Below are 26,151 nucleotides of genomic sequence, written 5' to 3' on the forward strand. Positions count from 1 at the left end.
TTATGTTCTGATTCTACATGTGTTAACTGCTGTCAAGATCAAGAATCGCGAGATCACCTCTTCTCTCACTGTCCTTTTGCTATCGGACTTTGGAAAGCAATTTTACAACTGAACGATATGACTATTACTCCTCTTACTTGGGAAATTATGGTATCTTGGGCTAGCACAACTTGGAGAGGGAAGTCTCTTATCTCCACCTTATTGAAGATTTCTTGGAACGCTTTTATCTATTTCATCTGGCAGGAAAAGAATCAACGTATTTTTCAAGGTCGGTAAAGATCGATCGATATTTTGCTTAATGACATTATTGAAACTGTTAGTATTAGACTTAGGGACAAAACTATTAATAGACTTGATAGAACTAACCAATTGCTTTGTAATGCTTGGGGTATAGTCTAACCAAGCTTTGGTTCTTTTGCATTTAGGTTGCTTTGTCTCTTTGTTGGCTGATTTGTTGTAGTTATCATTGTTATTTTGGGTAATAAATTCTGATTTATCAAAAAAAAAAAAAAAAGTGTTTTTGGTGAGTCCTTTGTTTCCATGTCCGAGTCACAGTGTCTTCTCTTGGACCAACTCACCATTGTCGGTTATAGCACCTCATGACAAGCTCCGACGGGATATCTCTGCGTTCGGTTCCCACAAGTATTGTAAAGGAAACACCTTACGTTCCTGAGAGCCAAGAAATTAGCTTCGTGAACCCATCCGTCGCATTTCCGACATAGATACACGTCGCCGGCTTGACAATATAAGCTGGCCCTCGTCTCGCAAGACTCGCAGTTCACCGGCCTCGAAACCCTATTCGCATTCGGCAAGACACTCTCTTTTGGACAAGAATCCGACGTGTTCCGTTGCTGTAAGCTTTTGCACATCTTTGGATGATGGATAACAAGAATGGCAGAGGAATGGAGAGAGAGAGAGAGATATAATAAGGCTTTGTTGGAAGGGAAAAATTGTGTGCATGTATTATGACCAAATTGGGTAATTTTGTAGCTTATATTTTAAGAGGAGAGGCGCATGTTTAGGAAATGCTCTCAACGCAAGATAGCAGGTTTATTATTCGTCGTTTTCTTCCTTCTGCCTCTTTCAATTTGCTTGATTTGGTGGTGAATTCTTGACTCTTGAGCCCTTGTCCTCTTATTCCTCTATTGAATGGCTTGGGGGAAACTATTTCAAGTCCTGTCAAGAGAATGCCCTAGAGTTCTTTCCTTCGGAGATTTGTGAGGGAAATGCACGGTTAAGTCGCCGACGGAGGTTCTAAATGAGGAAATTGCATGCTGGAATTCCTCATTAGTTGCTCAATTTCTTGATCACTCTCCCAATCTTGGCTCGCTGAAGAGGCTTGTTAATTCTCTGTGGGAGAAGATGAGGGAGGTGGAGGTAAGTTTAGCGGGGGATAGTCTCTTTGTCTTTCAATTTGCTAATGCTGTGGTGCGTGATTGGGTCCTGGAAAATGGACCATGGCATGTCCAGAACAAGCCGATGATTCTCCGGAAAAGGGAGCCGAATTTGCAGAAACTGGAAATTAATTTGGATCGTTTTCCTGTCTGGGTTCATCTCTTTCGAGCTCCATTGGAGCTGTACACTTCGAGGGGGCTCAGTTATATTGCCAGCGCCTTGGGGAAGCCTCTGTACATGGATAATGTTACAACAACTAGGAATCATCTTTTTTTATACTAAGGTATGCATAGAAGTTGCTCCTGATTTTAAAATTCCTCGTTCTATAAATGTTGTTCTTGGTAATGGTATCACTGTTGTTGTTGGGGTGTACGTGCAATGGTTTCCTACTCGATGTTTCTCGTGTTGTACATTTTTGCATTATGATAAAAAAATTCCTAAAAAAGGGGAGGCTCATGTGATTGTTTCGATGCCTGCGAGGGCTTCTGCTTCTGTCCTTGAGGTGCCGGTTGTTCCGACTGGTGACTCATCCTCTAGCTAGGTTTTAGGGGCTGGTGTGAATGCATATTTGTAGGTTGGTGCCAATCCTTCTGGTCCTTCATGTAGGGAAGGTCTGTGCTTTAGTATGTGAATCGACTAATGGGAAAGAGTGTGGCCTTGTAGATGCTGAATCAAGTAAAGCGGCTACTCCTGCACAGAGTTTGAAAAAGAAGTCTCAACCTCGTAGTTCATCTTCTAAAAGTGGCGGGGCTGGTGTTATTTCTAAAAATAAGTTTGATACTTTGCGTTATTTTAATTTTTTATTATAAAAAACAGGTTTTTTATTTAAAAAAATCAGATCATTCGAAAAAAAATTCACGATTGCGATATTCGCAATGACCGTAATAGCATCCATTACATCTGCAACCGTGATAAACGCGACGCGACAGAAAATGTGACCGCGAACGCTATTTAAAACCCTGAAACCGACTGCTTCTAGGGCCTTGGGAATCAAGCGAATGCATATACAAAATGAAGCTTTTATCATGAAAGTTGCATTTCTCCTCATTTCGGACATAACGCAGCTCTGGGCACGCATCCTGAGGTCCAAGGACAGGCTAACTAAGATAGCCCCGATGTCCATTAACCGCCCGAGTTGTGCAAGACTTCGGACAAGTTTGAACTTAATAGAATGAAGTTCGTGGGGGGTTTGATTTGGAGCTTGGGAAATGGTTTGTTATGTATGGCTCATAAAAAGTCTCGTTGTGGGGTTACGAATTATGTGGGTTGGGGGTGTGGGGGCGCAGCCCCCGCGGTACGGTACAGGGTTGATTTTGTAATTATGTACCAGGGTTTTCTATTATAAATAGAGATGTAACCTAGACCTAAAATATCATTGAATAAAAACTTCTAGCGCCGCATAGGCACCGAGGACGTAAGCACATTGCCGAACCTCGTAAAATTCTCGTGTTCTTTCGTTTTCTTTATCCGTTTTCGTCAACAATTGGTATCAGATGTCAGGAGCAAAATTCGAAGTCGCGAAATTCGATGGTCAGGGTAACTTCGGATTATGGCAAACGAGGGTGAAGGATCTATTGGCGCAGCAAGGGATCTTGAAGGCTTTGCGACCTACAAAGCCGGCGTCGATGGATGAGGAAGATTGGGAAGAATTGCAGCAGCGAGCGGCAGGAACCATACGATTATGCTTGGCGGACGAGGTCATGTATCACGTCATGCATCTATCGTCTCCAGACGAAATTTGGAGGAAGTTGGAAAGTCAGTTTATGTCCAAATCCTTAACGACAAAACTGTATCTGAAGCAGCGGCTGTATGGGCTGAAGATGCAGGACGATCACGATTTGGCGCAACACGTGAATGTCTTCAATCAAATCGTTTCTGATCTGGCTCGGCTTGATGTGAAAATTGAGGATGAAGACAGAGCGATGATTCTGTTGTGTTCGTTGCCTTCCTCTTACGAACACATGGTGACTACTCTTACATATGGGAAAGAGACTATCAACGTTGAGGAGATTACTGCAGCCTTGTTGGCTCACAACCAGCGGAAGCAGAATGCAGGGGAAAGCTCTCAAGCCGATAGCTTATATGTCAAGGGTAATCGAGATCGTGGACGGAAGCCAGAGAAGGCAGGGTCCGGGAAGCGGAATTCCAGATCCAAATCCAGGGATAAGAAGACGATTCACTGTTACAAGTGCAAGGAGGCGGGACATATGAAGCGAGACTGTCCGAAGTTGAAAAAGCAGACCGATGAGAAGCGTGATGGCTCATCCAAGTCTGTGAACGTGGTCGAGGATGATACTTCTGATTGCAGTGAGGGTGATATGCTTTCTATTTCAACGACACAATTGACGGATGCTTGGATTCTTGATTCTGGATGTTCTTATCACATCACGCCAAATAGGGAATGGTTTTCGACATACAGGCCGGTTAATTCTGGTTCGGTTTATTTGGGTGATGATCGATGTTGCAATATTGTTGGTATTGGTGATGTCAGAATTAAGATGCACGATGGCTCCGTTCGGACGTTGAGTGGTGTTCGACATATCCCAGACTTGAAGAAGAATTTGATTTCCTTGGGCACTTTGCACAAGAATGGTTTTATCCCTAAGGCTGACGAGGATAGGGAAACCATTCGGATTGTTAAAGGAGCATTGACTGTGATGAAAGGCAAGATGACTGCAGGGAATATCTACAGATTGTTAGGGATTACCGTTGCAGGTGGAGTTCACTCTGTTGAGTCCTGTGATGATACGACAAAATTGTGGCATATGCGCCTTGCTCATCTTAGTGAATGTGGTATGGCAGAATTACACAAGAGAAACTTGTTGCATGGTGTCAAAAGCTGTAAGCTCGATTTTTGCAAGTATTGTGTTCTTGGTAAACAGACTAAAGTCCGTTTCAAGACTGCGAAGCACACAACTCAAGGGATTCTTGATTATGTGCATTCTGATGTATGGGGGCCTTCCACGACATCGTCTTTGGGTGGATCTAGGTACTATGTTACTTTTATTGATGATTTTTCACGGAAAGTTTGGGTGTATTTTTTGAAACAGAAATCTGAAGTTTTTGAGAAGTTCAAGCTGTGGAAAGCTGAGGTAGAAAACCAAACAGGACGAAAAATCAAGTGTTTGCGGTCTGATAATGGTACGGAGTACACAGATTCACGGTTCCTACAATTCTGTAAGGAGCATGGGATTCAGAGGCATTTTACAGTGCGCAAGACACCACAACAGAATGGTGTTGCGGAACGAATGAACAGGTCGTTGAATGAAAGAGCCAGATGTTTGCGGTTGAATGCGGGGCTTCCCAAACACTTCTGGGCTGAGGCTGTTAACATGGCGTGTTACCTTATCAACAGATCGCCAAGGGCATCGCTGGCTGGGAAAGTTGCAGAAGAGGTATGGACTGGTCATGATGTTAGTTTTGATAACTTACGGATTTTTGGTTGTCCTGCTTATGTGCATGTACCTGCTGATGAGAGATCCAAACTTGATGCAAAATCGAAGGAGTGCATTTTTCTGGGTTACAAGAAAGGTGTCAAAGGATTCAAGTTCTGGGATCCAGTTGCGAAGAAAGTTGTGATTAGTAGAGATGTCGTTTTTGATGAACAGTCTATGTTGCAGCAGAAGCAAGACACGACAGTGGTAGATTTCGAGCAGTTTCCAGTTGAGAAACCAGAAACTTCTCAACCGACTTCTGGTGGTTCCACTACGGATGATTTGCAGGATTATAGTCTCGCCAAAGACAGGGTGAGACGGACGAATATAAAGCCTCCGAACAGATTGGGTTTTGAAGACTTGGTATCTTTTGCACTTACTGTTAGCAGTGATGATCCAGTTACTTTTCATGATGCCGTTACTAGTCAGGAAAACGACAAGTGGATGGCAGCCATGGTTGAGGAGATGGAGTCTTTGAATCACAATCGCACATGGGAGTTAGTTCCCCTTCTTGAGGGTAAGAAGCCGATTGGTTGCAAATGGGTGTATAAGAAGAAACCAGTAGTAACAGAAAAAGAGGGGGAGAAGTTCAAGGCTCGTTTGGTAGCGAAGGGTTTTTCACAGCAGAAAGGAGTTGATTATGATGAAATCTTTTCTCCTGTGGTCAGACACACTTCAATCCGAGCAGTACTTGCATTGGTGGCTAGTTGGGATTTGCATTTAGAGCAGATGGATGTTAAAACTGCTTTTTTGCATGGTGATTTAGAGGAGCAGATCTACATGCGGCAACCTGAAGGTTTCACTCAACCTGGAAACGAGCATTTAGTTTGCAGATTGAAGAAATCTTTGTACGGGTTGAAACAGTCTCCGAGACAGTGGTATAAACGGTTTGACTCCTATATGATCAAGATTGGCTACAACCGATGTGAGTATGATTGTTGTGTCTATGTTAAGAGCCTTGATGATGGTTCTTTTATTTTTCTATTACTGTATGTTGATGATATGTTGATTGCTGCGAAGAACATGGATGATGTTATCGGTTTGAAAACTTTATTGAGTCAGGAATTTGATATGAAAGATTTAGGTGCTGCAAAGAAAATTCTTGGAATGGAAATTTGCAGGGACAGAGACTCAAGGAAACTGCGGCTATCTCAACGGGGTTATGTTGAGAAAATGCTAGAAAGGTTTGCGATGAGCAGCGCGAAACCAGTTAGCACTCCATTGGCGAATCACTTTAAGCTCTCATCAGAACAGTGCCCTAAGACAGATAAGGAAGCTGAAAATATGGCAAAGGTTCCGTATTCTAATGCTGTTGGCTGCTTGATGTATGCGATGGTATGTACTCGTCCTGATTTAGCTCATGTTGTTAGTCAAGTTTGTAAGTACATGTCTAAACCTGGTAAGCAACATTGGGATGCAGTCAAGTGGATCTTTCGGTACTTAAAGGGTACTGTGGGACATGGAATTGTTTTTGGGAGTCAGCGGGATAATCCTTTGGTTGTAGGATATGTGGATTCAGATTATGCAGGTGACTTGGATAATAGAAGATCTACGACAGGGTATGTGTTTACTCTTGGTGGAGGGCCTATTTGCTGGAAGTCTACTGTTCAATCTGTCGTGGCACTATCTACAACTGAAGCTGAATACATGGCAGCGGCTGAAGCTGCAAAAGAAGCTTTATGGCTTACTGGTTTAGTGAAGGAGTTGGGTGTTCAACAAGGTGGAGTTCAGTTGCTTTGTGATAATCAAAGTGTTATTCACTTGGCTAAGAATCAGGTGTATCGTGCTAGAACTAAACATATTGATGTAAGGTTCCACAAGATCAGAGAGTTGGTTGCATCTGGAGAGGTTTTGTTTCAGAAGGTACATACTGATGAGAATGCCGCTGATATGTTCACCAAGCCAGTTACGACAGACAAGTTCAAGCATTGCTTGGACTTGTTGAATGTTTCGAGTTGTTAAAGAAGCAAGGTAACCCAACCCACATTGAAGTTTCCAAGGGGCAGGATATTCGCCAAGGTGGAGATTTGTTATGTATGGCTCATAAAAAGTCTCGTTGTGGGGTTACGAATTATGTGGGTTGGGGGTGTGGGGGCGCAGCCCCCGCGGTACGGTACAGGGTTGATTTTGTAATTATGTACCAGGGTTTTCTATTATAAATAGAGATGTAACCTAGACCTAAAATATCATTGAATAAAAACTTCTAGCGCCGCATAGGCACCGAGGACGTAAGCACATTGCCGAACCTCGTAAAATTCTCGTGTTCTTTCGTTTTCTTTATCCGTTTTCGTCAACATGGTTCGAGTGTGGGGTTCTGGAATGACGTATGGATCGATGATCTCGGGCCTCTAAAGGATTGGTGCAACGATCCAACGTTTTGTTTTAACAATCATACAACTGTTCAAGAGATGGTGGCTAATGGGGAGTGGAGATGGAGTTTATTAGAGATTTTGCTTCCTCGTGAGGTTATCCCATACATAGCTGCTGTAAAATCTCCTGTTAATGGTGGTGCAGCCGACGTGCCACTTTGGAAACGGGATAGGAACAGAAGATTTACTGTCAAGAGTGCTTATAACAGGCGGTTTTGCGACACTATAAATAATGTCACGAGTTTGCCGTGGAATCCGATATCCTCTTATCGGGGATTTCCAAGGATTAAGCTATTGCTTTGGATACTTTATAAGGACATATTACTTTCAAATGAAGAAAGATGGAGAAGGCACATGACGATGGAGACGAGGTGTTCAATCTGTGGTGCGACAATTGAGTCCAGTTAGCATATTGTTAGAGATCACATTGCTGCAAGGGCTATTTGGCAAAGCGTGGTCAAACCAAGTCGGCTTGTGGAGTTTAATACATTACCTCTGCAAAGATGGATTGAAAAGAACATTACACAGCAGGATTATTTTCCCACAATCCCTATCGATTGGGACCTTCTGTTTGGCTCAATCCTTTGGTGTCTTTGGCGTCGTCGGAATCGTCTTTTGTTTGACGAAAAATATGTGATTGATATAACATCGTATCACATCATAATTTCTGTTAAGTCGACGGTCAAGCCTAAATACGGTGACCTAAACGAAAATAAAGCATAGCGTTAAGTACGATTAAAAAATAGTCGAATAACCAAAATAGAAACACAGAAAAAGCTGAGTGACCAAATAGGTAGTTTATCCTATGTAATTTTATTGGTCAATGCGCTAATATATAATGTATTTTTGCTTTGAAAGTGTCGTGCATGTTATTCTAATAAAATAATACTGCATGTACCTCAACGGTCAATATATATACAAGAAATTTTCAAACGGCAATATACACGATTATTATTTAGTATATTGACGATGAAATATTTTTAATTTTATAAGTAAAATCAATAAAATATATATTTTCATTTATTAAATATTAATAAAAAAATAAGTTGTAGTTTTGAACTAATTGAGCTTTCGAGTTCGAACATTTATGTCAGTAGAGTATGTGCATGTTCATTATCAATCGATTAATTTTTTTTGATCAAATACTACCTTATGGACATCTCAGATTAATAAAAAAAAATTATTTATATACATTTAAATAAAATAATTTTTAAATATTACTTGTGGAATTAGCAGGGAAGAGAAAGAACCGTTCATGTTCGTTTTTGTTTCTTCATTATGACATTATCCCAATGTACTATGTGCTAATGTCAATCAAAACATAAAAGAGTATTCAAATGAGACATTTGCCATTACAATTCCTACTTTCTTCTGTATATATATATATATATAGAAACTAAATTAACTTTTAAATATATTCATAAATTTAATAAAAATGTACCTACTTGAATTTTTTTAATTTCAATATTCTTTATGAAAGATGACAGGGTACGTATAAATATTCTCTTTTGAAATGATCATCCAGCTCATTTGGTAGAGCACAATGTTCTTAACCTTGAGGTCGTGGGATCGAGTCCCACAGAGGGCATTTCATAATTTGGAGGTCTCCCACGGAAACTGCTCTCAACCTGGCGTTGGGGGCAGCCTACTATCTTACCTCCCCCTTATCCCATTACATATGTGAATAAGGGTCAGCTAATTTTAAAAAGTGACATGCTTATAAAATTCAGTTTAAAAGTTGAAGGGCTATCGGAAGATGGCGGTAGGCGGCAACAAATGGCGGTGGGAGTCCGAGTTAATTAAAATACTAAAACTATATAAGCAAGTTTTTAGAATTAGAGTCAAATTAAAATAAGTGTAAAACTTGAGGGCTAAAAATGTTATTATATTAATTTTATTAACTTTAATTTCATCTCCCGTTAAAAATAATTATTGGCAAAGCATTAATTTATTATTTGTTAATGTTGGAGGATCATTTTATAATTTTAAAAAAATAATTTATTTTTAAAAAAATTGAGTATTTTACAAATAAAAATTGTCTGTCTAGCTCAGTTGGTAGAGCACAAGGCTCTTAACCTTGTGGTCGTGAGATCGAGTCCTATTGAGGGTAATTCATAACGGAGGTCTGTCACGGAAGTTGTTCTCAACCTGATGTTGGGGGCAACCTACTACCCTACTTCCCCCTTACCCCATTATATATGGGAATAGGGTCAGCTAATTTGAGTGTTTTACAAATAAGCCAAAAAATTGTTCACTTTAAGAACATTTCTACATTAAAGTCTCAATTTTAATTAGTTAAATACCATTTCAACTACGTTATAGTATAAAAAAATCATTTCAACCAACCATTTTAATTAAATATATTTGACTTGGCACAATAAAAGACTACAAATAATAAACTAATTATTCTTATTACTTCTTTCATACATATTAAATAACTTAAATTATTTTCATCACACGTACACATATTTTAATCTAATTACTTAGACGACCATTTCCTCTCCTCGTCTTCACAAATAATTTGTATTTGTGATCTGAATTTTATTTGGTTGAGTATAAAAATTTTAGGGTAAATTACATGTTTAATATTTAAACTATTATTTTTGTTCTATTTTGGTACTCAAATATTACTTTTTTCATAACTACACCTAATGTTTAGTTTAAGTTTCAATTTGGTACTCTGTCGTTAAAAAAATAACAAAACTACTGATATAGTGTTTTTTATATTTTGTTTAATGATGACATGGTATTACCTTACACGTTAAAATTACCATTAAGTTTTCAATGACAATATGCTAAAATGAAACCTAAATTAAACGTTAGGTATATATGAAATAAATTATATACCGAAACATAATAAAAATAATAATTTAAGTATTAAACACATGGTTTACCCAAAATTTATGATCTATTTGGGCTCATTTGAGATGCACAACCAATAAAAAATTACTACACGCAGAATATTATTATATTACTCTAAACAATAAGTCAACCCTTGCAAAATAGCCAATAAGCCACAATATTTTTATTTCAGGTTAATTTTAGGGTAAATTACATTAGGTATCATCAAACTTTTTTTTATCGAATTTTGTATGAAATTATATCACTGGATCGTAAAGTAGTAAATGACACGTTGACATGTTCCGTCAATGTGATGGTGTGACCAAAACAAAATTATTTTGGTGTAGATATATTGATGCTAAAATCGATGTCATTCTTGGGATTATATAAAACCCTTTAATTTATGTATAGATTTTTTTTTGAACTTTAAAACGTTTCAATTTTAAGTACCGAACTTTTCAACCGATGTTGGAGGTCACTCGTCGCCCATCGTAAATCACTATTCGTAGCATGAACAATAACAAAACGTTCATATTTCACGCATCTTTCTTCTCATTTGATTGTTTTCTCACGAAATACACTCAAAATTGACAAAAAAATCATCTAAGGATTTGACGTATTAATACTCTGATCTCATTCGATGGCTTTCGATGTGGTTAGTTTTGCGATGTTCTTATTCTTGAAGTAATGATTCTCACTGTTTGAAATTTCGAACAGACACCCTAAACTTATCAAATTTGAGAAACCCCTCAAACCCCAAAAATATCACTATACCTATTATTTTTTTTAATTAATCACTGATATCCGATCTATTGACCGACTAATTCAGATCGAGTACTGCAGAAGCGAGGGCGACCCTCCCAACCTAGTTTGCTACATTCGCAAACGTCAGGATTCGAACCTCTGACCTTACTTAAGGGACCTAGTGTCTCATCCCACTATACTTATTATTTAATTTAGTGAGTTTTAAAGAGGTTTTGGAAAAAAAAAATCTAAATCGATAATGTGGTAGAAGACGATAAGAAGAGTTCATCAGTATCTAAGGTGGTTGTAAAAGATGTTACAGAGTGACGATTTTTTGTGATGACTGAAAAATGAAAGATAAATCTTTAATTCTGATGAAAATGATGATGAGATAGGTTTTTTTTTACTTCCGTATCAGTACATATCGATAAAATGTTACCAATTGTTAATGGATTAATGATACAAAAATATAATTGCATGTAAAACTAAAATTTAATATTACAAGCGTAATAACTTGTAGTTCAATGATAAATTTTGATAAAGAAAAGGTCAAATGTATCTAATACAATATATCTTTAATTTTAAAATTCATTATATATAGATTCTCTCCACTAAGAAAACAAAGGATCCGGTCGAGGGCAAGAAGATAAGAGGAGGAAGTATTTAATTTTTACACTAATTAAATAGATTCCGGCAGATAAATTAATAAACTAATCCTCATCTCTTCCATTTGAAAAATCCATTTTCCATGTTCTTCATCATCATGCTCTCTATATAAACCAACTCTTAACACAATTCAAACCCAATCAGTCTTTCCCAAATTTAGTTTATTTGGTACTTTGATCATCGTCTTCCATGGCCAGGAAAATGGCAGTGCAGGGAGCATTATTAGGGTTTTTTGCAGCCACTGAAATTGTTTTCCAGTTAGCCATGGCGGTGGACCACACGGTCGGAGCTCCGAACGGTGGTTGGGACACAAGCACCGATCTCGCTACTTGGGCTGGATCCCAGAGTTTTGCCGTAGGGGATAATCTGGGTAAGTTTATATATTATATGAGAATTTGAAACTTTCAAGTGGCAATCGTAGTGTTTTGAATGGAACGTACGTGTTTTTATAACTTGCAGTCTTCCGGTACACCTCGAACCACGATGTGGTTGAGGTGACGCAGACAAACTACGACTCGTGCTCGACGATTAACTCGATCGGTACTCACACTGGTGGCAACACGGTCATAGCTTTGTCGTCACCGGGGAAGCGTTACTTCATATGTGGAATACCAGGACATTGCAACCAAGGAATGAAGGTTGAAATCGATACCTTGGCGTCATCAGGGACACCCCCAGGATCGACTCCTGGCACTCCGTCGTCCCCCGAAGTTCCATCGGCTGAATCACCCGGAAGCTCTCCACCCCCACCGCCTCCGGCATCGTCTAACGGTGTCGGTTTGAAGGCATGCCTCGCAGTGGGATTTGGGCCATTTGGCCTCATGCTGATGATGCTTTTGGCCATCTAGGGCCTATAAGCCTTATGAGATTCTTTTCTTTGCGAGAATCTTCAAATAATTGCATCTTTGTGATTCATTTCCCCCCTCTTCTACTTCGTTTTTGTATTATTTTCTTACTGAGTATGTATTATTTTTTATTTACGTTAGATAAAATAATTTCTGTAATTTAAAATTTAATCTACATCTAAAATACACTATTATTATTCTGGAAAAAAAAACTAAATATTAACGATTAATTTTTATATAAAATTTAATCTACATCTAAAATACACTATTATTATTCAGGTAAAAGATGTATACTTCTCGAGTTAGCCGAAAACCGAACTTAATTTATGATCATCTCTAATTTAAATAACAAATATTTTATTAGAAATAAAAAATTATTAGATATATACCTAACGAAGATAGTATAATAAATTATAAGCATATTTAACTTTAAATACAATGCCATATAAAATAATAGTATGATTAGACTTGCTATAGTCGAGTGACCATTTTGTAATTTTTAATAGTCAATGGACTCAATCACTCAACAAAACAACTTACTATAGTTGAAGAATTATTTTGTAACTTTTAATAGTCAAGAGACTCAATGAAACATTATCTTGTAATCAGGGGACTATATTTTATCTTATAAAATAATATACGATGGTGTATATCACCACATCGATAATAAAGTACACTTTAACTCTGTATATTATCTTATAAAGTACACATCGATAATAAAGTACACATCGATAATAAAAGGTGATACTCGGGTTGGATTCGGGTTTATGATGAAAAATACCTGACCCGATCTAAAAAATATTTTTATCTTATATATTTAGGAATAATTATAATAATACCCCTCTATATATTATCATTTTCAATTAAATTATTGTTTTTATTGAATAAAAATAATATTTTTTATTATTTCGGGTCGGTTCAAATTTTATCTCAAAAAATCAAGTCGGGTGGAATGTATATATTTTCGGGTCGGGTCGAGTTGGCTGAAACCCGACCCATGTCCATCCCTAATTATGCATAAACCGTTAAAATGGTAATATTTTCCTTATATTGTTTTATCAAAGATAAGAAGTATAAAGAAAACCTCTTTATTAACCAAACTTACTCAGGTTTATTTATTTTTTACTACAAAAAAAGTTTAGGTCCTTACAAACACAAAGTTTAGTACCAAGTTTTCTTGGTCCATGACCAATGCATATCTAAGACCCAATTGAGATTTATATAAGGCTTTACAAATTATCCACCTAGAGTGACGGTGGTGAGATTCAAACTTGTCCTTACAAACTCAAATTCTTAAATCCCAACCACTTGTGCCAACCATCGTTGACCTTGCTAAGGTTTATAACCAAATACAAAAATTACATTACTTAGGAATACAACCTACCGGTATACAAGAAAGTAATCTCAAACTAACTGAAATAGTAGTTACAACACTCTCCCTCAAGATGAGGACTGATGAATATTGAGGACACCCAGCTTGGCCATAAAATGTGAAAAAAGTGATGAAGATAAAGCTTTAGTAAATACGTCTGCTAACTGAATAGCAGATCGAACGTGAAATAATTTGATAAAACTAGCAACAACCTTGTCTCGAATAAAGTGACAATCAATTTCAATGTGTTTGTTGCGTTCATGAATAACCTGATTCGAAGCAAGATGTACGGTCGATTGATTATCGCATAAATGAGAAGCATTTGAGACAAGAATCTAGAAGAATGATAGAAGGGCTGCAATCCATAATGGCTCACAAGTTGCTGAAGCGATTGCTCGACATTCTGTTTCGCATGATGAACAACTGACTGCATGCTGCATTTTAGACTTCCATGAAATGAGGCAATCACCAATGTATGTACAGTAATCAATGGTGGAACGGCGAGTGTCAAGACATGAGCTATAATCAGCATCCACAAAGGCACTGCCTTGTAATGTATTTTTGGCTGAAAAGAAAAGTCTTAGACTAGGAGCTTTTTTGATGTAGGATAACAAATGATAGACAATGCAAAATGTGGCTGACGAGGAGAAGAAACAAACTGGCTTAAAAGATGAATGACATATGTAATATCAGGTCGCGTATGGGTTAGATATAGCAGTCTCCCAACTAATCTTCGATACAACTGAGGACCAGCCAACAACTCTCCTTCATGAATGCTTAATTTGTGAGAAAGAACAATAGGTAGTTCAACAGGCTTCTTACCAAGCATACCAGTGTCCTCCGATGACTGCAAAGCATAATGTCTTTGGGACAAAGAAATTCCAGTAGCATTGCGAGCAATCTCAAAACCAAGGAAATATTTCAGTGCCTGGGATTTTTAGTTTAAAATGTTGCTCAAGAAACTTTTGAACACCGTTAAACAAATCTAAGTTCTATCCTGCAAGAACTATGTCATCAACTATGTCATAAATGGATTTTTAGTATAAGTGAATGCTATAAAGTCCAGTGTTTCGAGAATTGTATATTTCAATGTTTAATTCTTCTATATTGTTTTTATTCGAGCAGTAGTTCATCATTTATAAGTAGTTATGCTGAATGAAAAAAAAACAATATTTTTCAACAATTTTATCCTTTTTCCTCCTAAAACAAGAAAAATGAGAAAAACATTTTCATACAGAACAATCTCAGATTTGAAAGGTCTGTAAAGTCAAAGCTCGAAAAGAGAACGGGGCACGATCGATTCCAAAGACCAGATTAGCAGACAAAGCACGAGACTCCATCCAAGAAATAACACATAATTCATCCATGTTGCATGCATCTTATATATACTTAGGTGCATCACATTGATCATCTTAGCATACATGATTTTTTGCAGCTTTTAGAGTTAAGTTTTGATTTCAGGATGAAGGATACTCGATTCGAAAGTGCCTTTAAAGAACGATGGTGGTTGCTTAACTCAGAAGTGAGGAGCTACACCTCAACCGACTTGACATATCTACAGATCTCAGAATCAATTTTAGATAGGTTCAAGAACCAACTCAGAACAAATCCAGTTCAGCTCAACTCAACAATGAGCAACATGTTTCTAGTTAATGTCTTCAAACCAGATTTCAATTCCACAACGGAAAATATCCGGCTGTCAGAATTTATCAGTGGCCTTTTCCGTAAAAGGGAGTAATTCAAAGATCGTCTCATTTGGTTCAGACTCGCTCAAAGGAACCACCTGAAGAATCATGACCGGCTTAGACCATTGAAGGGAAGCTATTTTTTAAAGAAGCTATTTGCGGCATAACTCAAGGCTAGAAGGGTTATCTGTCACCAAAAGACCTTCGAGTTCGATTACGCTCAGCTCCAAGGCACATCATTTGCAGCATAACTCAAGGCTAGAAGGGTTATCTGCCAACAAAGACCTTCGAGTTCGACTACACTCAGCTCCAAGGCACATCATTTGCAGCATAGCTTAAGTCGAAAAGGGTTATCTACCAAAGACCCTCGAGTTCGATTACACTCAGCTTCGAGGGAACATCATTTACAGCATAACTCAAGGCTAGAAGGGTTATTTGTCACCAAAAGACCTTCGAGTTCGACTACGCTCAGCTCCAAGGCATATCATTTGCAGCATAACTTAAGTCGAGAAGGGTTATCTGCCAACAAAGACCTTCGAGTTCGACTACGCTCAGCTCCAAGACACATTATTTGCAGTATAACTTAAGTCGATAAGGGCTATCTGCCAAAGACCCTCGAGTTCGATTACACTCACCTTCGAGGGCACATCATTTACAGCATAACTCAAGGCTAGAAGGGTTATCTGTCACCAAAAGACCTTCGAGTTTGACTACGCTCAGCTCCAAGACATATCATTTGCAGCATAAATTAAGTCGAGAAAGGTTATCTGGCAACCAAATACCTTCGAGTTCGACTACACTCAGCTCCAAGGCACATCATTTGCAGCATAACTTAAGTCGAGAAGGGCTATCTGCCAAAGACCCTCAAGTTCGATTACACTCAACTTCGAGGGTACATCATTTACAACATAACTTAAGGCTAGAAGGGTTATCTGTCACCAAAAGACCTTCAAGTTCGACTACGCTCAGCTCCAAGGCATATCATTTGCAACATAACTTAAGTCAAGAAAGGTTATCTGCCAACCAAAGACCTTCGAGTTCGATTACGCTCAGCTCCAAGGCACATCATTTGCAGCATAGCTTAAGTCGAGAAGGGTTATCTGCCAAAGACCCTCGAGTTCGATTACACTCAGCTTCGAGGGCACATCATTTACAGCATAACTCAAGGCTAGAAAGGTTATCTGTCACCAAAAGACCTTCGAGTTCGACTCGCTCATCTCCAAGGCACATTATTTGCAGCATATCTTAAGTAGAAAAGGGTTATCTGCCAACAAAAGACCTTCGAGTTCGACTACGCTCAGCTCCAAGGCACATCATTTACAACATAACTCAAGGCAAGAAGGGTTATATGTCAATAAGATTGTCGAGTTCAATTCTATTTAACTCGATGACACCTCAATCATACTACTGTCTGGTTGTAATCGGGGTTTTCAAGTCGAGAAAAAGACATGGGCTAGCCGTGCCTCAGTGACAAGAAACTGTTTTCCGACAGCATAACTTAAGTCGAGAAAAACTATCTGTCAACAAAGACCCTTCGAGTTCGATTCCATTCAGCTCGAGGGCTTATCAACTACATGATGAAGTCAAGAAGCTATTTTTCAGTCGAATTTTTAAACCAATGTCTTTAAATCGAGAAGAAGACCGAAGTGGACTACAAGTTGGCAACAAGAAAACCACTTTCTTATTCAAATTCCAAACTACGGCTATCATTTCAAGATGGACTCGACTTCGCGACAGAGGAGCCATCCGCAACTCAATTTGACAGGGAGTTATTCTTAATTGAAATATCAGAGTCAATTCTACCGAACGAAAATTTGTGTCCTTTTATCTTTGTCCTATTTTTCGTTACACGAAAAAAACAAAGAGGGGCAGTTGTAGACACTAATTTTCATCTTATAATTATATAATGTATATATTATTTATATATATATATTATATCATTTACATCTCATTCATTCTTTCTATTTTGCAGGCCCAACGTTTATTACAAAGGGCGAACCATCACCATTTACAAGACCAACAGTTGTCCAGCAGAGTAGCCCAGCAACCCAGGCTTCCAAAACACGCGACCCGAACCCATTGGAGCAGCCCGAATCTGAATGGGTTAGGGTTTGAAACCCTAACCCACACTTTGTTTCCATCATCTCAACTGCGTCGCGCCTCCCTCTTCGCAACAACCCCGCCAAACACGCTCCACGCCATATGCACACCGACCATCTCGCTTGTTTCAACAAACACAATAAGACGTGTGTTAAGAGGACTCCAAGAAACCAACAAATCGAGTTTTACTCGGAATCAAATGCTAGAAATAAGGTTCTTTTTGTATTATAAATAGGGCTTATAATCAACACATTTTTTTGAAGATATGATCATACGAAATGCAAAGCAAAAATTACGAGCAACACACCATTATACACATGAAATACATTCGAAAAACACAAAAAAAAAACAAAAAATCCAATATCAGTCGAACTAAACACCAACAACAAGGAGAAAATCATAAAAAAAAAGAGAACAAAGGGTCTTACCTTCGTCGGAGCCACGATTCGCCATCGGAAAGTTGGGTTTCGAAGGTATCAAACTTAGATCTACGGTTCTAGGGAGTTTTTTTAGGTTAAACAGACTTTAGCTTTGGGTAAAGGGTGAAGAGATGAGGCTTTTGGGGTTATTTTGGCTTCCTCCGATCATCGGCGCCACCTTCCGCCGTTGAGCACCACCGTAACTCCGCCGTAGTTCCTTCGCTCCGACGAGGGAAGTTGAGAGAATTCATTTTCTCTCTCTCTCTCCTCTCGACTGGAATGGGGAGCAAATGAGAGAATGTCTCATTTTTGGCCTAATTTTGGCCATTTATATGGTGCGTGAAACGGCGCAATTTTGATAATGGGTTGATCTGTAATTTCACGCCTGGGTTAATCGCATATTAGAGATCCCTTCTTTGTAACCTTTGTATTTTGAGCCTACTATGAAATTTTAAACTTTCATCTTTCATGTTATTTATTTACTATATATTTTATTTTAGTCTCATGTGTCCATTATTTTATTTATTCTAATATTTAGAGTTGTGACTGATAATTTTATTTTCTTTCATTTTAGTCATTTTTATTAATTTTATTATTAATTTTATTATTTATTGTTTATTTTTTTATTCCCTATTAATTTTATCTAATATTTTATTTATACGTATATATATATATATTTTTTTTTTATTTTATCTTTTTTCTTATTTGTTTTTACCTAGTGTTTTATATATATTTTTGATATTATCTTTTTTTGTTTTTATTTTTTTCTTCTTTTTGTCTTTGTTTTTTTATTATTATATATATGTATGTATTTTTTCTCTTATTTATTCAATTTAACATCAATATTTATTTTATTTTTATTTTCTAAACGTTTTTTTTATTGTTTTAGCTTTTTCAACCTTTTTCAAAAATTTCAACTCTTTTTCCAAAATTTTCAACGTTTTTTCCCAAAAATTTCAAATCTTTCAACTTTTTCTTTTTTTTCAAACTTTGACTTTTGTTTTTTCCTTTTGTGAATATAAAATTGTCTGTTTCAAACGTTTTACTTTATTTTTTTTCTTTTTTTCCTATTGAAATTTAATATTTTTTTACTTTTTTTATTTATTTATTTCTCGTAAAATTTATTTTTTTGTTTCTTCATTATTATTATTTTCCTCTTTAAACTTGACTGTATATTTAATTTTTAATTTTTTTCATTAATTTATTTTTATTTTTGCAATCTAACATTCTTTTCTTTGACGCTTTTTAGAAAAATTTCAGTCAATCAAAGGTACGTAATTTGAATCGAATGTTTTAAATTTTAATTTAAATTTTTAATTTTCACAACTAAGACAACAACAAAAATTAATTGGTACCAAAAGGGTGGTTCAAGGGTACTGATCATTCATTGACCGTAACCGACTCCCGAACCCGACACATTTCTGGTAAAACACAGATCAAGTAAGATGGTGTCCGACCCACCTAAATTTGTTTTAAAATGATCGTTGGCGATTCTAACCCAATTATCCAAGTCGAGGCCCAATTCCAGGCCCAACCGGAAAGACGGTCGCGACTATTAGAAAATATTTTTTTTTTAATTTTAAAAATTAATTTATAAAATTTTAGAAGAATAAAATAAATTATACATAGAAATTATAGAAAAAATATATAAAATATATAATAATTGAATTTTTTTCAAAGAGGGCGATTACCTTCAGTCTTATTACTCTCTGAGTCCTTGCCCTCAAAGCATAAAGGATCGTGTTCAATCTCAAAATTGATCTAACGGTCATTGGTGGTAACAATCAAGGTTTCAGAATGTTGTTACGAGGGATCATCAAGCCACACTTTACTAAGATAGATCCTCCGTTAAATGTTAATGGCATGTGATTTACCCATTAGTGATTCAAATGACGGGCACAAAATTACAATTTACCCATTAGTGAAAATCAACTGATATAAGTTAGAGAAAAGGTTTAATGAGGAATTGTAAGTATAAAAATTTTTCCTTGAAAAATTCACCCATAAAAATAAAATATACGATACGGATTGATCCGAATTAATTAAAATAACAAAATTTTTGTTAATGTTTCTACAACAATAATAAAGGTGCTCTTATTTGACGTTGAACATCTATGTCCCATGCCAATAATCACCAATTATGTTAAACTTCACCCCAAATCATTTAAGAAAAATGGTCTAAATTCTCCACCCAAAATCACATTATTTTGTATATTTGCAATAAAATATATATTAAAAAAATTAGCTAACCACATTACCATATATGTAATGGGGTAAGAAATAGGTAGGGTAATAGGCTGCCCCCAACGCTAGGTTGAGAGCAACTTCTGTAGAAGACCTCCGGCAATTATGAATTACCAACCGCAAGACTCGATCTCACGACCACAAGATTAAGAGTCTTATGCTCCCAATAAAATATACATTACGGTACGCAATAAAGTGTACGGATAGGAGCTTGTAAGTCAGTATTTTACAATTGGACAACGTAACAGTCATGGACCCACGTGTTTTTTATATTTGCCTGGTGCTCTCATTCAATGTATTTAATAGATATTTATAATATTTAAATACCGAAATTTTAACATTATCCCCGTGTGTTTTATGGGTCCTTTGACTTGATTTTCCTTCATGTTTTGATTAGGTTGGGACAATGGCCAAGATAATATAAATTTTTAAATGAAATATTTATTTTATGAATTTAAAATATGTTTTTTTAAATAAATAGTAGATCACATAGCCTTATGTTCTAGACTTTGATGAATGATAATAGATTTCTCCATGATTTTCAGTCAAATCTAGTTATATCTAATATAAAATAAGCTACAATCTAATTGAATCAATTTTTTAATTATTAAAATTATTAAAATTTTATGTTAAGTTATATACTTTAGGGGTGTTCACGGTCGATTAAACGTACCGTTCAGTTTAAATGATCGGTTAACCGTTATAACAGTTATTAAATTTTATTAACCATGATCTAACCATTAAGAAACGGTTAACTGCTAAGGGTAAACCGTCATTAACGGTTCGGTTATAGGATAAAATATGGTTAACCTATTACAATTTTTTTTCAAACATAATACAAATTCAAATTTCCATAAAATTTACGATGATGAAAACATATATATTTGTAAAAATCTTGTGTATATTTAGGGGTGGCAACGGGGCGGGGATGGTTTTGCATTACACATTCAATCCCCAACACTTGTGGGTACGATTTTGGGGAATCTCCATGATATGTTTCGGGGATTTTTTGTCCATATATTCATCCCTTACGGATCCCTGTGGGTTTCGGTTAATCCTTATCCCAAAAAATAAACAAACATTTTTGAAATCAATGCAACACCTAAAACTTGTAAGATATATCATATTGTCTCAAATTAATCTCTATCTATAATATGAAAGTTTCAAACGTTAGTATTCATCTAACACCCAATGTATATGTACAATCTTAACCAAATTAGTTGATCAAACCGAATTAATTTGATTAATTTGATCGGTTATCGAATTAGTTCGATCGTGGAACGGTTAAGGATTTTTTTAAAATTCAGTTAACAGTTAATTTGGTTCGAAATCGGATAATTAACTTAATTAACCGAATTAACTTTTAAATAATTATATTAAGAGACTTAGCCAACCCAATCCATTTAAAACCCTTTTAAAACTCAAATTAATATTAATTAATTAAAATAATCTCAAAACTAAATACAAAATGTTTGAATCAAATTAATTAGATATTATTTATAATTAGATATTATTTAAATTAATTGTAAATTGTTTTTTAATTAAAAATATTAAATTCTAAATTTTTTTTGGTTAATTCGAAAATTAATCGAATTAACCGAAATTTATTCGGTTCGGTTAATACTTTAAAAAATAGTTCGGTTCGTTTAACGATTAAAGAAAAAAGTTCGATTAATTCGATTAAGGGTATTTCAATTCGACCGGCCACCGTTTTAACTAAATGAACACCTCTAGTATCTACCTTTTTGCATGACAAAAAATTTTCAGTTAAATTCTTTCAGATTCTAAACAGAAAAAAAGAAGAAGCACCAAATACTATCAAATTATATACCAATTTGACATCGACCTTTATCAACTTGACATAATGCAAAAATTTGACTATGATCAAACACTGAAAGCAACGGAACTAAAATTAAATATTAACCGGCTTAGAAAATATATAAAGATTTATTAAGTATTTAAACTCAAAATTTAGCATGGACTAAGCAACCTTAGGTGACGTTTGTTTTTTCAGAAGTAAAAGGTCTGCAGTCTGCGGACCACATCTGCAGACATCTGCAGCAGAAGAGGTTGACTAAAAGTCTGCAGTCTGCAAGAAGAAGATTGTTTGTTTTTTAACATCTGCAGACTGCTAAAATAAACTGAAATATAAATAAACTGATTTTTTAAACTTAAAAGAGTTTTGCAATACTGAGATTTAAATAATTTTAGTTTTACGATATTGAAATTTAAATAATTTATATAACTACAATAATAATGTTTTTAGAAAAACAAACACCACCTTATTAATTCGATTATAAGTCTCACATAATCACATGTATTATTAGTTTTATAAGTTTTATAGAATAAAATTTATAAATGATCATTAAATTATATGATTTTTTTAAATATGCAATTATGTAATACTTTTAATTTTTTAAAAATATATATTCATAATTTATTTTTATAATTATATGATATTTTTATAAAATATTTTTTAATTTATCAAATTATTTTATGATTATTTTTTATTTAATTTTGATTATATTTCAAAATTTTAAAAACATAATTTATAATTTTTTATATTTTAAAATTTAAAATTTTAATTATCAAACAATGATATCATTTTTTTATTAAGCAATGTGGTTTAAATACTTACATTTTGTACAAAAAGTTTAAATATAATTTAAAAATAACAAATCCAAAAAATATTATATTTAAACTTAAATCAAAATAATTAAAATAAATATAAAATTTTAATAATATATACAATAATTTATATGATATAAAATTAAATATCTATAATATAATATTAAAAAAGTAATATTTAATTTATTTAAAAAATTAATATTAAAATTAATATCTATAATATAATATTAAAAAAGTAATATTTAATTTATTTAAAAAATTAATATTAAAATTAAAATCAAATATAATATAAAATTAAATATATAACCTCTTTGAAAATGTTAGAATACGTTTGCAGACATAAGATCACGTCCGTGCTGCGCAGACCATGCGCAGACGTTAGAAGAGCTTTTGTCTTCTTAAAAAAACGGTCTACGAAGCCCAATGTCTACGCGTGGTCTGCGCGGCGCAGAAATAAGAGCTTTGTAGACCTTACACAGTAAAAACAAAAACCACCTTAGTGATTAAGGGATTGTTGTTATCATTGAGGTCTCAAGTTCGAGCACTGTTCATGTAGGGGTATGAGCGTTCATTGTTAAATAGTTGAGAGTTTTTGTACATATATATATATATATATATATTTGAAAATGGTGTACTTTGTATTAAGGGTCGAAATATACAAAGTACGTCCCTACTAAAGGTCTCGTCAAAAAATCTTCCTAAGCTTACTTAGAGAAAAAAGAGTGCGCTTTGGAGTGAACAAGATCGAAAACACGAATCGTCAACAATAACATAATCTTACAACCGACCATGGGAGAAAATAACAAATGTACAATACACAAAGACAACCCCTACAGCAACAGCCGGACACCACTGCAACTTCCACTCAACCAGATTGGCCAAAAATGAGCCTCAGAACACCATCGCTTACAGCTAAACTGACCAACAACAGAAATTGCAAAACCATAGCAGAAAATGCCCCACCCACGCATCCACCCGAAAGCTACATGATCACACAGAACAATCCCCAACGCAAGAAAGCCAACACCCATCAATACATCACCTGAACTATAACATAATAAAACCTCCTCTAGCATCTCACAGACAAGCGTTAAAAACAAAGGCAGAAACACCATGTTAAAAAAAAACCCTGATGCAAAAACACCCTCAGCCTCATAGCCAACTGTCTAATTTAGTGAAAGATGACACCTAAACTAGAGTCTGCATAAAAACGAGATGGATTGTACATATATTACATTGTATTCACCCTAGATTTATAAAAAAAAATCTCAAAATTCACAAGATAGCACTTACTTTGTGTAATATTAAGACTTACAATGACCTAAATTGTTATTAGACCAAAAATTTTGAGAACATTAGGTTATTTTTCTTTAGTTCGGTACTACTTAATTAAATATTTAATAAATTTTTATATTTTTTAATTTAAATATTTATTTTTACATAAACCAAAATACTATTAGACTTCAATTATATCAAATATACAAATTTAGCATGGGCGCTGTTTTGTAATAATGTCATAAATGTTATTAAAATTTTCGAAATCGAAACGTGCAGCACGTTTTGGTCCAAAGCATGGGAGAGTATAAATTGCTGCAACTTTACAAGTTTGGAGCTTGTAAAATAGAAAAAGCAAAAGGAACACCAAAGGCAAGGAACCATGGCGAGAACACCTTCATGTGATAAGAGTGGACTGAGGAAAGGAACATGGACGCCAGAGGAAGATCGGAAACTGAAAGCCTATGTCACCAGATACGGCTGCTGGAATTGGCGACAACTCCCCAAGTTTGCCGGTAATGTCCTCGTATGGATAATCTAATTCCGCCTCACCTCAAAATTTCGTAATAAGTTCTTAAGTGATCGCATCCAGCTCTTAACATAAAATCATGCGTTCTTCAGGTCTGCAGAGGTGCGGGAAGAGTTGCAGGCTCCGATGGCTGAACTATTTAAGGCCAAACGTCAAAAGAGGGAATTACAGCAAGGAAGAAGAAGAGACAATCATCAGATTACATGAATCGCTGGGAAACAAGTGGTCTATCATTGCTGCACAGTTGCCTGGTCGAACAGACAACGAGATTAAGAACCATTGGAACACGAATCTCAAGAAACACTTCAATGAATCTAAACGTGAAAAAGAAGAAAACCAGGAACCAGTTGAAGTGCACGAAAAGCGTGGGAGAAGCAAAGAGAAAGAAGAAACAAAGCTTGTGATTAATCCTTCAAGTCCTCCATTAATTCTGGAAAGCTCGTTATCATATTCGCCGGCACAACCGGCTTCAAGCGACCGATTCTCATCGGACACCAAAGATAACACGGCTGAGTCCAGCAAAGACTCGGTTACAGGTGATGATAACAAGGCTTTGTTCGAAGCATTCGAGGCAGATAGTGGAAGTTTCTGGACTGAACCATTTTTCTGGGAAAATTCCAACATGAATACCAGTAGTTCTTTGGGTTCTGCTGGGTATGAATTTGCTGAGTTTCCATTTCTTTATGGACAAATGGACTTTTACGACCAGCTTGATGCTTTTTACTTCTAATTAGATGGGTGGAACCAGGTTTTTTCTTCTTTTTGGGTAATAAGCTGAGTTAGTTTCCTTTGTGATAGTTTCTCCATGATGGGTGGTTTTCTAGGCTTAGAATCTAATTCAGATATGATCTTGGGCATTGAATATATAGTATTTTGGGTACAAAAATTAGCTTATTAGGTCAATTCGGATTTTAATTTGAGATTTACGATAAATTTTATAGTGCAGGAAAAACTCATCACACCCAAATTACGAATTTATTTAAATAATATTTTTTTATTTAAATTCATCACATCGACATGATGAATTTCAAGTCACTATAACAAATACCATAAATTCAAAATTAATTTTGAACATAACCTAGTGTGCCAATTCTTTTACCCGGATTAATTTTGTCCAAAATTGTGAGTTCAATAATCATGAGTAAAAATCTACTTCCCCTCTACTTAGAGGTCAAAAAAAAAATTTAATCCTAATACAATTGAGACGAATAAATTAAATTGATAAAATATATAAGTAACGAAATTAGTCTCTTATTCAAAATTTAATAAACGGGAGAAGCATAATTGATTAATACATAAATAAAAGGTTATGTTTCTAAATTCTAGACCTTTCAAACAAGATAAGCTGAGCAACTACCCTAACTATGGATATTAATATAATGCAATTCAGATGTGGATTAATTATAAATTGTCACTTGTCAATTAAAAATTTTTCAGTTAAATGTATTACGTCATCGTTAATTATTATAATTGGGTATTAGCTTTTAAAAAAATGTAAAATATGATCATTTTCGTTTTTATTTAATTAAGATGTAGTCACCACGAGTTAGTTGTCGTTAAATATTTTGATATAATCATATATTTGGTCCTTATTATTTATATATT

The 26,151-nt window shown here is 35.5% G+C and overlaps 2 protein-coding genes across 2 annotated transcripts; both read left to right on the forward strand.

Moving 5' to 3' along the window:
* Window positions 1-11,604: 11,604 nt before the first annotated feature.
* On the forward strand, window positions 11,605-12,373 carry LOC120115940 (mavicyanin-like). The gene is made up of 2 exons (XM_039136552.1): window positions 11,605-11,819; window positions 11,909-12,373. Exons 1-2 carry the CDS (start codon window positions 11,639-11,641, stop codon window positions 12,295-12,297), a joined length of 570 nt encoding a protein of 189 aa, XP_038992483.1. The 5' UTR covers window positions 11,605-11,638; the 3' UTR covers window positions 12,298-12,373.
* Window positions 12,374-24,391: 12,018 nt separating this feature from the next.
* On the forward strand, window positions 24,392-25,276 carry LOC120115988 (transcription factor MYB4-like). The gene is made up of 2 exons (XM_039136578.1): window positions 24,392-24,532; window positions 24,639-25,276. Exons 1-2 carry the CDS (start codon window positions 24,400-24,402, stop codon window positions 25,274-25,276), a joined length of 771 nt encoding a protein of 256 aa, XP_038992509.1. The 5' UTR covers window positions 24,392-24,399.
* Window positions 25,277-26,151: the final 875 nt, after the last annotated feature.

Source organism: Hibiscus syriacus, unplaced genomic scaffold, assembly GCF_006381635.1.
Source record: "Hibiscus syriacus cultivar Baekdansim isolate YM2019G1 unplaced genomic scaffold, ASM638163v2 tig00110279_pilon, whole genome shotgun sequence".
In the NCBI taxonomy this organism is placed as follows: Eukaryota; Viridiplantae; Streptophyta; class Magnoliopsida; order Malvales; family Malvaceae; genus Hibiscus; species Hibiscus syriacus.

Coding starts and splice junctions, on each gene's coding strand:
- LOC120115940 (XM_039136552.1), top strand. CDS start 11,639: ATGGCCAGGAAAATGGCAGTGCAGGGAGCATTATTAGGGTTTTTTGCA. Junction 11,820..11,908: donor TGCCGTAGGGGATAATCTGG/GTAAGTTTATAT, acceptor TATAACTTGCAG/TCTTCCGGTACACCTCGAAC.
- LOC120115988 (XM_039136578.1), top strand. CDS start 24,400: ATGGCGAGAACACCTTCATGTGATAAGAGTGGACTGAGGAAAGGAACA. Junction 24,533..24,638: donor ACAACTCCCCAAGTTTGCCG/GTAATGTCCTCG, acceptor TGCGTTCTTCAG/GTCTGCAGAGGTGCGGGAAG.